At 35.9% G+C, this 11,297-nt stretch overlaps 2 protein-coding genes across 5 annotated transcripts; one reads left to right on the forward strand and one right to left on the reverse strand.

Moving 5' to 3' along the window:
* Window positions 1-4,219: 4,219 nt before the first annotated feature.
* On the forward strand, window positions 4,220-6,920 carry LOC104888843 (endochitinase A-like). Its single transcript, XM_048640251.2, has 2 exons — window positions 4,220-4,741; window positions 5,750-6,920. Exons 1-2 carry the CDS (start codon window positions 4,241-4,243, stop codon window positions 6,188-6,190), a joined length of 942 nt encoding a protein of 313 aa, XP_048496208.1. The 5' UTR covers window positions 4,220-4,240; the 3' UTR covers window positions 6,191-6,920.
* Window positions 5,027-9,188, reverse strand: LOC104888844 (hypothetical protein). Of its 4 annotated transcripts, none has more exons than XM_010673943.4 (4): window positions 8,964-9,188; window positions 8,408-8,479; window positions 8,006-8,301; window positions 5,027-7,255 (listed from the first exon to the last, which is right to left on the reverse strand). In XM_010673943.4, exons 3-4 carry the CDS (start codon window positions 8,222-8,224, stop codon window positions 7,142-7,144), a joined length of 333 nt encoding a protein of 110 aa, XP_010672245.1. In that variant the 5' UTR covers window positions 8,225-8,301; window positions 8,408-8,479; window positions 8,964-9,188; the 3' UTR covers window positions 5,027-7,141. The 4 variants fall into 4 exon arrangements, with proteins under 4 accessions (XP_010672245.1, XP_048497103.1, XP_010672244.1 ...); XM_048641146.2 differs by having other exon boundaries at window positions 8,402-8,479; XM_010673942.4 differs by lacking the exon at window positions 8,408-8,479 and having other exon boundaries at window positions 8,964-9,187.
* Between the last annotated feature and the right edge of the window lie 2,109 nt (window positions 9,189-11,297).

Below are 11,297 nucleotides of genomic sequence, written 5' to 3' on the forward strand. Positions count from 1 at the left end.
CAAAACAAGAAAACTAAAAACTGAAGATAAAAGGAAAAAGGGGGCTTACCATGGATGAAATCATCCATGACAGCCCCTAACTGATGAAGAAGGAGTAGGGGAGGCTAGGATTTTAGAGAGAAAAAAGAGAGGGGGGGAAGCTAGGGTTTTTTCTTGAATGTTTAGTTTTATTATTTAAATTATTAATATTCACAGCAAATATAAATTTTTGGAAAAAAATATTCTTATCTATTTGTTACAACGAATATAACAAGATCTAAGATCACTACATATTTTCTAACAATGGTTAAAATTAAACACGGGAATGATGCAAAAAGTACACGGTGTCAAAATGTAAAATGGAGACATCCAATCTTGTCAATTACTAATCTGTACATGAGCGCTAGAGCTGTCAAAAAATGACCTGATCTGATAACCCGACCAGAACCTGTAATGACCTGTAACTGACTTGCACCTGAAATTTTGGCAAAACAGGTCACCTGAAACCTGACCTGCACCCGACCTGATAATAACTGATACCTGCTCTTGACCCGATACTTTATGACCTAGACCTGGACCGATACCCGCCCAAAAAAGACCGATAACTGAAATGACCCGACCTGACAACGATTTGAACCCGATTCGACACCTGACCCGATTAGGACCTGAAACTTATTATAACTCGACGTAACTTGTCATTAACCCGACCTGTTCGACCCGTTACCTGATTTTACTAGACCTGTTGTGACCCGGTACATTATTTTACTTGACTTGGTTCTACATCTTACCCGATTTTACCTGACTTGTTGATTGTTGATAACTCGATTTGTTATTGATTTCACGACATAGTAACGTAAATCATAAACTAACACTACTATAAAAAGGCATATAACTAGATGAACTATTCAAGCATTGATTTTCAATGAAATCTTAAATAATGATACAAATTTGAAGCGACGCCACACAAAATTCACGACATGTTCCGTACTCGAAGCGACCCGAAAGTGACTTGAAACCAAGTATGGTATAACCCGATAACTACCAACTTGAACCCGACTCGAACCTGACCCAAACCGCTATTGTCCTCACCTGATAAGTATCCGACCCGTGCATGACCTGAACCTGAAAGCACCTGCTACAAACCTGCTATAAACCTGACCCGACACCACATAATCACGAAAGATGACCTGTCCCGAAATTGACCGCGTCGAACCCGACCGAACCCGAAAGAAGAAATTATCCGAGACAGACCTGACCGAATTACGACCGTTCCCGACCTGTACCCGACCTGTTTGATTTAATGACCTGACACGACCTGACCGAACTTGACCTGAAACCTGAGATGACCCGACCTGAACCCGATTCGAGTAACTGAATTGACAGCTCTAATGAGCGCATGTAAAAATAGTTACGTTAGAAAAAAAAAAGTACTCTCTCCGTCCCATAATATAGTGTTTATTTCTTTTTTATACGGTCTCCAAAACATAAGTTTGACCTTTAATATTTTCAATTCCATATTAATAAAAAAATATAAAAAGTTGATATTATGAAACTATACATTGAGACGAATCTAACAAGATCCTACATGAATATGTTTTTTTACATATACAAACATTACGGGGAAAAAACGGAAGGGCTGCGGTACAAGGGCTGCGTTTTTTTAAAAGCGCAACCCTTAATAGTGAAGGGTTGCGGTTAGCCGAAAACCGCAGCCCTATAAGTAATAAAGGGCTGCGGTTTTTTAAAAACGCAGCCCGTTAAGTAATAAAAGGTTGCGGTTTTTTAAAAATGCAGCCCTTTAAGTAATAAAGGGCCGGGCTGCGGTTTTTTTAAAAACGCAGCCCTTTATGGGCTTTTTTTATTTTAATTTAAAAGAAATTGCAAGGGCTTTAGGGTTTCTTACAAATTAAAACTCACCCTCCTCCCTTCTCTCTCACGCACACCTCTCGCACCCTCCTCCCTTCTCTCTCTCACCCTCCTCTCTCACCCTGCTCCCTTCTCTCTCACAGTCATCACCACGTCGGTCATCATCTCACAACAATAACAGCAATGACAACATCATCTCTCTCTTCGACCACCAACAGAGGTGGCTGCACCACCACCACCAGCTAACGACAACATAAACAGACGCAGAAAAAGGAGAGAGAAAGAGAATACCCTGTCATCCCGGGCCTTTTCTCTTCGACCTCGCAAATTCTCCCTCCCACTCGCTCACCAGTCACCTCCTTCCAAACTCAACCACCGACGACACCATACAACAATCCTAATTTCCGCTGCAACGCCTCCATCGAAAAAGAGAGTCGTCGAACCCATTTTCCATATTATATTTTCCATAATATATATATCTGTAAGTATTATTTTTCTCCTCTTTATCCATGTTTGTTTCTTATGTTTATCCTCATCAAATATTCATCAATCAATTTAAAGAAAATCAAGAAAATTGTTGAATTAATCTGAAACAAAATTAGGGTTTTCTGATCTGATGTCATTTTTGTGCGTTTATGAATGAAATTATGAGTGACCTGTTTTTAATTTTTAGATTAACTCTTTAACTTTTGTGTTTGAATTTTTATTTTATTTTCCCTGATTCTTCTGAATTTGGTATTTTCAGGAGGTGTTTGCCTCGTCGAGGAGCACCACCAACAACACCAACAACAACTCACCCACGAATAGTCGACTGTTCTTGATTTCGTTTTTTTTCATTTTCCAACTGTAATTTCATTTTTTTTTTCATTTTCTTTCATTTTTCTTACTGTAAATTTCGACTGTTCTTGATATGTAATTTCGTTTTTTATTTTCGTTCGTTGTTGTTGATATATAATTTCGTTCGTTCTTTTTTTTTTTTTACAGTAAATTGTAATTTGATGTTCTTGTTGATTGTTAATAAATAATTCCTGTTGTAAATTTCTTGATATATTTAGGAGTAAAAAATTGCCAAAAAAAAATTTTTTTTGGGTCAAAAGGGTTGCGATTTTGGTCAAAAGGGTTGCGGTTTTGTAAAAAGAAGGGCTGCGTTTTAGGCCTAAAACACAACCCTTCGTTGTGAAGGGCTGTTGGCCAAAAACGCAGCCCTTAGGCCTGTTTTAATCGCAGCCTTTCCGTTTTTTTCCACTAGTGAAATGAGAATATTCGGTCAAAGATTTTAAAGTTTGACCCACCAAAAATGAAGTAGGCACTATATTATGGGACGGAGGAAGTAGTCCTTTACCTATATACAGAATAGATAACATACGTACTAAAGATAAACAAGAATGTGACTATTAAAAATCGGAAGTATTTCAATAGGTCTTTTTAGACAAAAAAAGTTATTAGGTTCTTCCTACAAAACTTGTGTTTAATTAGGTACATTCTGACAAAAAATCATATTTTAATTCAGTTTTCACTTTTCAGTTTCTCTCTCATACTTTTGTAATCCCTTGTATTGGGTCTCCATCAAAGTGAAGTGAATAAATTAAAAAGAAACGAATGGATTAGGATCAGATTCTTAAAATGAAAAGGATAAGAAAGATGATAAAGATTTCCTTTTTGCATATTTCTTGAACTAATGTGCATATTGTTAAACTACATATGTATATTTTTTTTAGGGTAATGTTATATGTAGGCATGTAGCCTTAAGGGCTAATGCATGTCTTAAAATGAAAACAGTTTATGAATTCATGACAAAATTTCACATCATTTGAGGTAATAAATGCTTGATTCAAATTTTTATTTCTATTTTAAGCTTCTTATAAATAGCCCTAAGGACTATGTATATCATTTTCTTTTTTTTTTATCGTATGCTTAATTTTTTAACTATTTGAAATTTAGAATGAATATCAAAAATAATTGGGTCTTGTACAATTTTTGCGCATCTTTCAACCAAGGGGAAGATCAAGCTGAGGTTCAAACCCAGGGGGAGCATTAGTCATTAATGGTGGGGGGGGGGGGGGTTTCTAGGCTGATTCAAATATCTTCAAAGTTAGGCCCAAGAGGCAAGAGTATTCTTATATCGATCTAAAATCAATAAAATCATCATAATGACCTGGCCAAAGACGTTAAAACTTAAAATTAGAGATGGTGGCCGTTGGTCCATAAACTCCCTACTCCATAATAATGAATAAATGATCACAAGCCATCAATAGAAAAAGTAGTAATCCACACATGGTGAAATGAAATAATTTAATCTGCAACAAATCTGCAAAACCTTATATAAATAGCAACACAAATCACTAGCTAATCAGTACCAGAAAATCACAAATTAGTAATCACAAGAAAGAAAAAGATGAAAATAGAAGCTAAGTTAGTACTAGGAGTACTTATCCTCCCTCTAATCTTCGTAGTAAACCAAAGTGAAGCACAACAATGTGGTTCACAAGTGGATTATAAGAGGAACTGCACAGAGGGATTTTGCTGTAGTAATTATGGGTATTGTGGTACCACTGATCTTTACTGCGGTGAAGGATACTGTCAAAGCCAATGTCCTGTACCTTCACCTCCTACCCCTCCACCACCTCCACCACCTCCTCCACCTCCAATGCCACCCAGTCCTATCACCGATATATTTTCCGAGGCCATGTTCGATCAAATGCTTCTGCATCGTAATGATGAAGCGTGCCTTGCTAAAGGCTTCTATACTTACCATGACTTCATTACTGCTGCTACTTCATATCCTGAGTTTGCTAATACCGGCGACGTTGAAACTAGGTTGAGGGAACTTGCTGCTTTCTTTGGCCAAACCTCTCAAGAGACCACTGGTTTGTTCCAACTTCTTGTCCTCTCTTTTTAATAACTAGCTAATATATATAATGCGTGTGCGTTCTCTTCACCTGAAAATTGAAATTAATAACGAAGCAGAAGCTTATCTAATATATAGGCGGATGGCCGGATGCACCCGATGGACCATATGCATGGGGGTATTGCTTTAAGAAAGAAGAAACCGTACAAGATTACTGTGTTGTGTCATTTGAATGGCCTTGTGTTCCAGGCCAGATGTACTAAGGCCGTGGACCTATGCAGCTTTCATAGTAAGTTTTTTATATTTCCTTTCCAATTTCTACCAAATCATGCATTTTCCTTTGTGTTTTTTTTTTTTTTTTTTTGCTCTTGGTGTTATATTGGGCTTCTTATTTACTCGTCATTGAGCAACTAGACTTGCTACCCTTGTGGTACACGGCTTCCGGAAATAATCTTGATACTAAGATCATCCTCGTTTATGGACAAATTGACCATAAAATTGGGTCATTCATGAAGGTTAAAAAAAACATGGCCTTCCACTCATGACTTTTGCATACTTTAGGTTGGGTCATAGAATGACTCAATTCATATTTGGGCATCATATGACCCAAAACATGAATTAAATCATGTAAAAAGAGGAAATGGCCCACAGTTATTTAATCAAGCGTATATATTAGTCTAGATATCAACACTTGACATTGTTTCAAATGCCAAATGTCCCCATATTTTTCAGGATCGTGTGTTTATAAATACATACTAATATATATCAACCGGATATATTTCTTTGAAAAGAAATGTCAATATCTAGATCTATAACTGGTTGACTATTTTTTTGCGGTGAAATAAGGTTGTATCGAAAGATTAGTTTTGGCTACTAACAAGTAATAGCCTCAAACAATCAAAACTTAAAATGTTATATCGAAAAATTAAAAGTTAATTGTGAATCCACAAATTGTCCGGATCTGTGCACTCATTTTCACTGAATATTGTGTTTGAAGTTTTGAGCAATAATTATACTCCAAGTTGTACAGCTCTAGCATTACACTCCTAAACTAATATACGTGTTCTTTCTTGGGTTAAATCATGCAGCAACTACAATTACGGACAAGCAGGAGTTGCACTAGACTTGCCGCTTCTTTCTAATCCATCGTTGGTAGAAAATGAACCAATTATTGCGTTCAAGACCGCCCTTTGGTTCTGGATGACGCCTCAAGCACCCAAGCCATCCTGCCACGCCGTCATGACCGGGAAATGGGTACCAACTCAAGGAGATATACAACGAAATCGGTTGCCCGGATTAGGGGTAACCACAAATATAATCAATGGTGGTCTCGAATGCAACATTCCAGCCCCAGATACCCGAGTCGAGAATCGAATTGGATATTACAAGCGTTACTGTGATATCCTTGGGATTAGCTATGGGGAGCACCTTGATTGCTACAATCAAATACCTTTTAGTTGGGGTGTCCTCTCGCAGGGAAAAGCATTTTCAGAGTAACTAGCTACCTAGCTGCATTAGTTATCTCTATGTTTATCAGTCCATGCACTTAAAGAAGACTTACTCTGTTGTCTGTTTTTCAATAATTAACGTAATGGTTGTATCTACACCTTTGCGCCAAACATAAGATCATAATGGAAAGGTTGTGTTGAATTGTCTTATTCTCTAAATTTCTCTATGATGCATTGCTCTAGATTGGCTGCTGCTCAATATATCTTGTTATTTCTATATTATTTAAGCAAAATTGGTCTCAACACCATGAACTATAACGCAGGTACACCAAACAGCCCCAACTACGGCTTATAGCTTAAACACCCAAAAGTACGGACCTGAATGCAGTCCGTACCATAAATGAAGTCGGTGCCCAGAATTCTCACCAGATTCTCTCCCCTTTCTTATTTTCTTCTTTTTTGAGCCTAATTTTTTTTACTTAAACAAAAGAAAAGGCGTGTGTCTTCATCCTCTCCCTCCTCAACTGAACGAAAAGACACTCATCCTCAAATTTCCTCTTACTTCCCCAAATTCCCTCTTTCTTCCCAAATGAACCTTAAATTCTGAAAGAGTGAAATTCGCATAACAATGACAACTTCATCTTCAAGTTTCAAGAAGAATTCAAATACCATTTTAGGTAATGGTAGGGTTTATTGTCGACATTGATTGCCTGCAATAATCCAGCTACTTGGAAGCTCATCCACAATCAAGGAAAATGTTTCTATGGATGCCCAATATATAGCACTCGACTTGTAGCTGGTGAGAATTCTGATCACGACCTCAATTATGATACAAACTGCACCCACGTCTGTATTTTGGAGTGTTCTGGCTGTAAGTCGTATTTAGAGATATTTGATGCACATGTACTATAGTTCAAGTGTTGAGATCAATTTTACTTATAACTAGTCTGCTTATTGTAGGCTACAAAAGGGGAGGGGAGAAACGCCACGAATGTCAGGGTCAAGACTGATAAACCTCAGGAAGCTGAAGCCCTACACTTGCAGCTGATTTTCCAAGTGTTCTTTTCATCTCTTCTGTCCTATCCACGGCAATGTTGTAAGAGAATAGGAGCTCCTGGAAAAGGGCAAAAGATTTACAAGCATACTTTTTAAACTAAAGCTAAGCAAAAAAACAAAGCATGGATGATGGCACAATGGGTGAAGGCACATAAAAAATTTATGTCAGTGGTCCTTAAAAAGTAATGAGCTAAGCAAATACTCCTATATAGATTAGATTTCATCTGATGTCCATGGACCATGAGCTTCAAAAAAACTTTCGTCCTACACCGAAACCGGATCAACAGATCATTTCCAAATATTTTCATTTCAGCAATCTGATATTCAAAAGTAACAATTCATTGTGCTTTCCCAAGTAACATATCACCATATCGAGCCTAACCCACAGCGTAACCAAATTCAGAAAATTTCCCACAAACTGTAATCCGGTGAAGGGTGAATCAACACATGCAAATGGTGTACTTTTGGGCTAAAACTAGGTAGAGAATTGAGTTCCAGTACCCATTCCCATACCGCGAAATAGGTGACACTACTTACCCATCTAGATGGGATGTAACATAATAATAGATACTCCAGATAACTTACGAATAGCATCATAAAATAAATGAGAAAGATCCACTCACCCTTATCTTTAGAGCAGTGAACACCCAACAAAGACACGATATGCTACCATAAAAGGGTGGACAGAGGAAAAATTCCACAAGTAGATAAAATTACTAGACATTAACAAACATGGAACAAACAAGTGGTGGTTCTGACATAAGGTGAAAATCAAATGCACATAATGCAGATGTCAAGAACAGATTACCTTCTGATGATGGATACTATTAAGCAAAAAAGTGTAATCCCGAGCAAGCTTCAGTTTATTCTGGACAGAGGATGGATCAGACAGTTTATCATTCTTCTTAAATTCTTCCTTGATAAAATCTGTAAAGTGGCGCTTGTAGTCCTCCTGTCCAATGTGCTTCTTCACCGATTTAAGAAGGTGCTTACAAACTTTCACAGCATGTATAGTTTCTGATCCCATTTCCTTTTCTTTTATTTCTTCTGTTGTTTTCTTCTTCCTACCCTCCTTTCTTCTACAGTGGTACCAAGTGATCAAGGCTGCTTTGCAAAATAGGATGAACTTATATCACTATAACTATAAAAGATGCGGCGAACACTAGCTAGCAATTAGTAGTTGGTGAGTCTTTAGAATTGGTACTAACACCTCTAATCGGATCTCGTCTATACCAAGTGGCTGACCAATTGTAACCAGTTCAAGAATATTCAAGAAAAAAAACTGCAAAAAAAAATTATATTCTAAAAGTAATAATAATTCATATTACAACCAAATAATACCTCAAGATTATTACAATTGTTCTGGACGAGTCTTCATGTTTTGATATTGATCTATAATATGATTAATATCAATATCATACCTGCTAACTTTAAAAAATAAATCTCTGTCTACTTAACTATCAAAAAATGATTCAACAATTCATATCCCACGCTATTACGCATTTATCTTCCACTTCCGCCAATTTTAAGTTGCAATGTGAATTAGATATAAAAATACAATTTTATCAAACAATTCAATCAATTCTTAAATCGAATAATATACCAATTATTGTCAATTGCTATTAATAAAACAAACAATGCAAGAGATCCAATTAAAAATATCAATTCTCAATCGTCAAATAATTTGAAATGAAAACCCAAATAACAACTCAGCAACAAGAAATTAACACTAGGATTTAGGTATTTAGGTTAAAAAATTAGATTACCTAAATTCGGAGTTGGCCCGCTCGCACAGAGTAAGCCTGAAACAGTTCGCCGCCGGTGGCAGGTGGCAGGTGGCAGGTGGCCGATGGCCAGTTGCGGTTGCCGTGCAGTGGTGCGATTTCAGAGGGAGAGAGAATTTGTTCGTGAATCCTCCAAGCTTATAATAAAATTATTTGTTCAAGTATTAGATGAAAGAAAAATTAAGAGGTTGAGGAGAGAGAATTGACGAGTTGATACTGGGAGAGTGGAGACCAAAGTCATTATTTTTTATTTTCCATTAAGGGCACGGAGGTAATTTCCACTCAATTTGGGGTTGTTATGTACTTATGTGCATGCTGATGGTTTCAGACTGAACAGAGATGGGCTATTATAGTAGAGTAGTAAAACGGTTTTTCTTTGTATTGATTTGTCTTTTTCTACTATCTTACAACATCCTCCAAGCTTTTATACTCCCTCAGTCCCAATTTATTTGCTACATTTTGTCATTTACGTGTGTCTCAATTTATTTGCTACATTGCAAATATTTTCATATATAGTACATAGGTCTCATACTTTGTTTACAAGTTTGTTTTCAATCCCTCCTTAGTTTTGTAAATATTTTCATGTATGGTACATAGGTCCCACAATTTACCTATTTGCTTTTTTGTTAATTCTTGTTATGGCAATGGTCCCCACTGCCTCCTTGGTATTTGTGATAAAGCAAATGTAACAAATAATTTGGGACGGAAGGAGTAGTTGTCTTATGTCGATGCAGGGGCGGATCCAGCGTGGGTTCAGTGGGTTCAACTGAACCCACGTGGATCCGGAACAAAAAAAGGAAACTGGGCGAAAAAACGATATAATATATATTAAAAACAGCGAATTGTATCATTGAAAGTTAGCGTAGCTCAGCGGTAAAGCTACTGTACAACATATTGTACCTGGTCTCATGTTTGAATCTTGGTAATGTGGTTTGCCTTTCTTTTTATATCCTACCATTATGCTTACTATATTATATTCTTTGTCTTTCTTTTTTTTCTTTTCTTCTCTCTTGGCTTACTTTCTTTCCTTTTTTAAATTCTCTCTTTATTTTTTCTCATCTATAAATCTCCCCCTCCCACCAAGTACAAATATTGTAAAAGCTAATGAATTTGGTTAATTCACATTATCTTTTTGTCTACGTCATGTTCGTGCTATTTTTTTGTCTTCTTTTTTTTTTTCCTTTTTTAATCCTCTCTTAATCCCTTTAAGCTTACTATTATATCCTTAGCCTTTTTTTCTTTTTATTTTATCCTTCTTTTTGGCTTACTGCATCATATCCTCGGTCTTTTATTTTCTTTTATTAATCTTCCTTTTATTTTTAAGCTCTTTTTTTAATCTATAAATCCCCCTTCCCACCAAGTATAAATATTTTAAAAGCTAATGAATTTAGTTAATTCACATTATCTTTTTGTCTATGTCATGTTTATGCTAGCTAGTTATTAAAGTTTCATATTTTGTTATACATATAAGTGTATAACACTTAATTGATAAGTTAATTCAATGAAAAAAGTCTTAATATTTGATACTCGATTCATAGTTTGTATAACTCCATAGTTTGTTAAAAAATTGATAGTCTTTCATTACTACAAGAAATTAAGTATCATATTTTTTTTTTGTAATGATGTAATCAAGAATGAAAGCCTCGCTAAGTACAATTGCTGATTTTTTTTTCCTTTTCTTTAAAAAATTGCAATTCCAAATAGAAAAAATAAATTTGAAATTTATATTAAAATTAGTCCGAACCCACGTGGCCCAATTCCTGGATCCGCCACTGTGTCGGTGTACACCATAATATTTTAATGTTGCTATGTCTTACTATCTACAGTATTCTTACATTGCTAACTATTGATTTTCGAGACCATGAGTTAGCTAGATTCTTCTATCTATCGACAATGTAGAAAATTGTCTAGATATTTCTAAGTTCTAATTCCTAGATTTTTATCTAGATCATATGGAATTAGATTTTTCATATTAATTTCTAACACTCAACCTAAAATGAAAAATTTTGGACTTTGAGTTGTCTCCAGAACTCGATAAATTTCTCTGTCGGAATTATCTTTATGACTATAATTGCAAGTTGTTCTCCCGTCTTCAAGAATTGTAGTTTAATCTCTAGCTTGTTATTCTAGTATGAACACTTGACCAACTAAAAGAAGCAAAGTGAATTATAGTTGAGGGAAAATTTTTGAATTTAGATTGCGAAATTAATGTAACTTAAAAACATAAGAAAAGACATGCGAGATTTTCGCAAGGAAATTAAAACTTCCTAGGCCTAATAGGAAGAAAAACCTTAACCATGAGAGATTTTGAATCAA

The sequence above is a fragment of the Beta vulgaris genome, chromosome 3 (genome assembly GCF_026745355.1).
Source record: "Beta vulgaris subsp. vulgaris cultivar EL10 chromosome 3, EL10.2, whole genome shotgun sequence".
Classification (NCBI taxonomy): domain Eukaryota; kingdom Viridiplantae; phylum Streptophyta; class Magnoliopsida; order Caryophyllales; family Amaranthaceae; genus Beta; species Beta vulgaris.

Excerpts from the sequence above, each read along its gene's own strand:
- LOC104888843 (XM_048640251.2), top strand. The coding sequence starts at position 4,241 with ATGAAAATAGAAGCTAAGTTAGTACTAGGAGTACTTATCCTCCCTCTA. Across the intron at positions 4,742-5,749 it reads AACTTCTTGTCCTCTCTTTT|ATACGTGTTCTTTCTTGGGT; the intron begins TAATAACTAGCT and ends TCCTAAACTAAT.
- LOC104888844 (XM_010673943.4), bottom strand. The coding sequence starts at position 8,224 with ATGGGATCAGAAACTATACATGCTGTGAAAGTTTGTAAGCACCTTCTT. Across the intron at positions 7,256-8,005 it reads ATAGTATCCATCATCAGAAG|GAGCTCCTATTCTCTTACAA; the intron begins GTAATCTGTTCT and ends GCCCTTTTCCAG.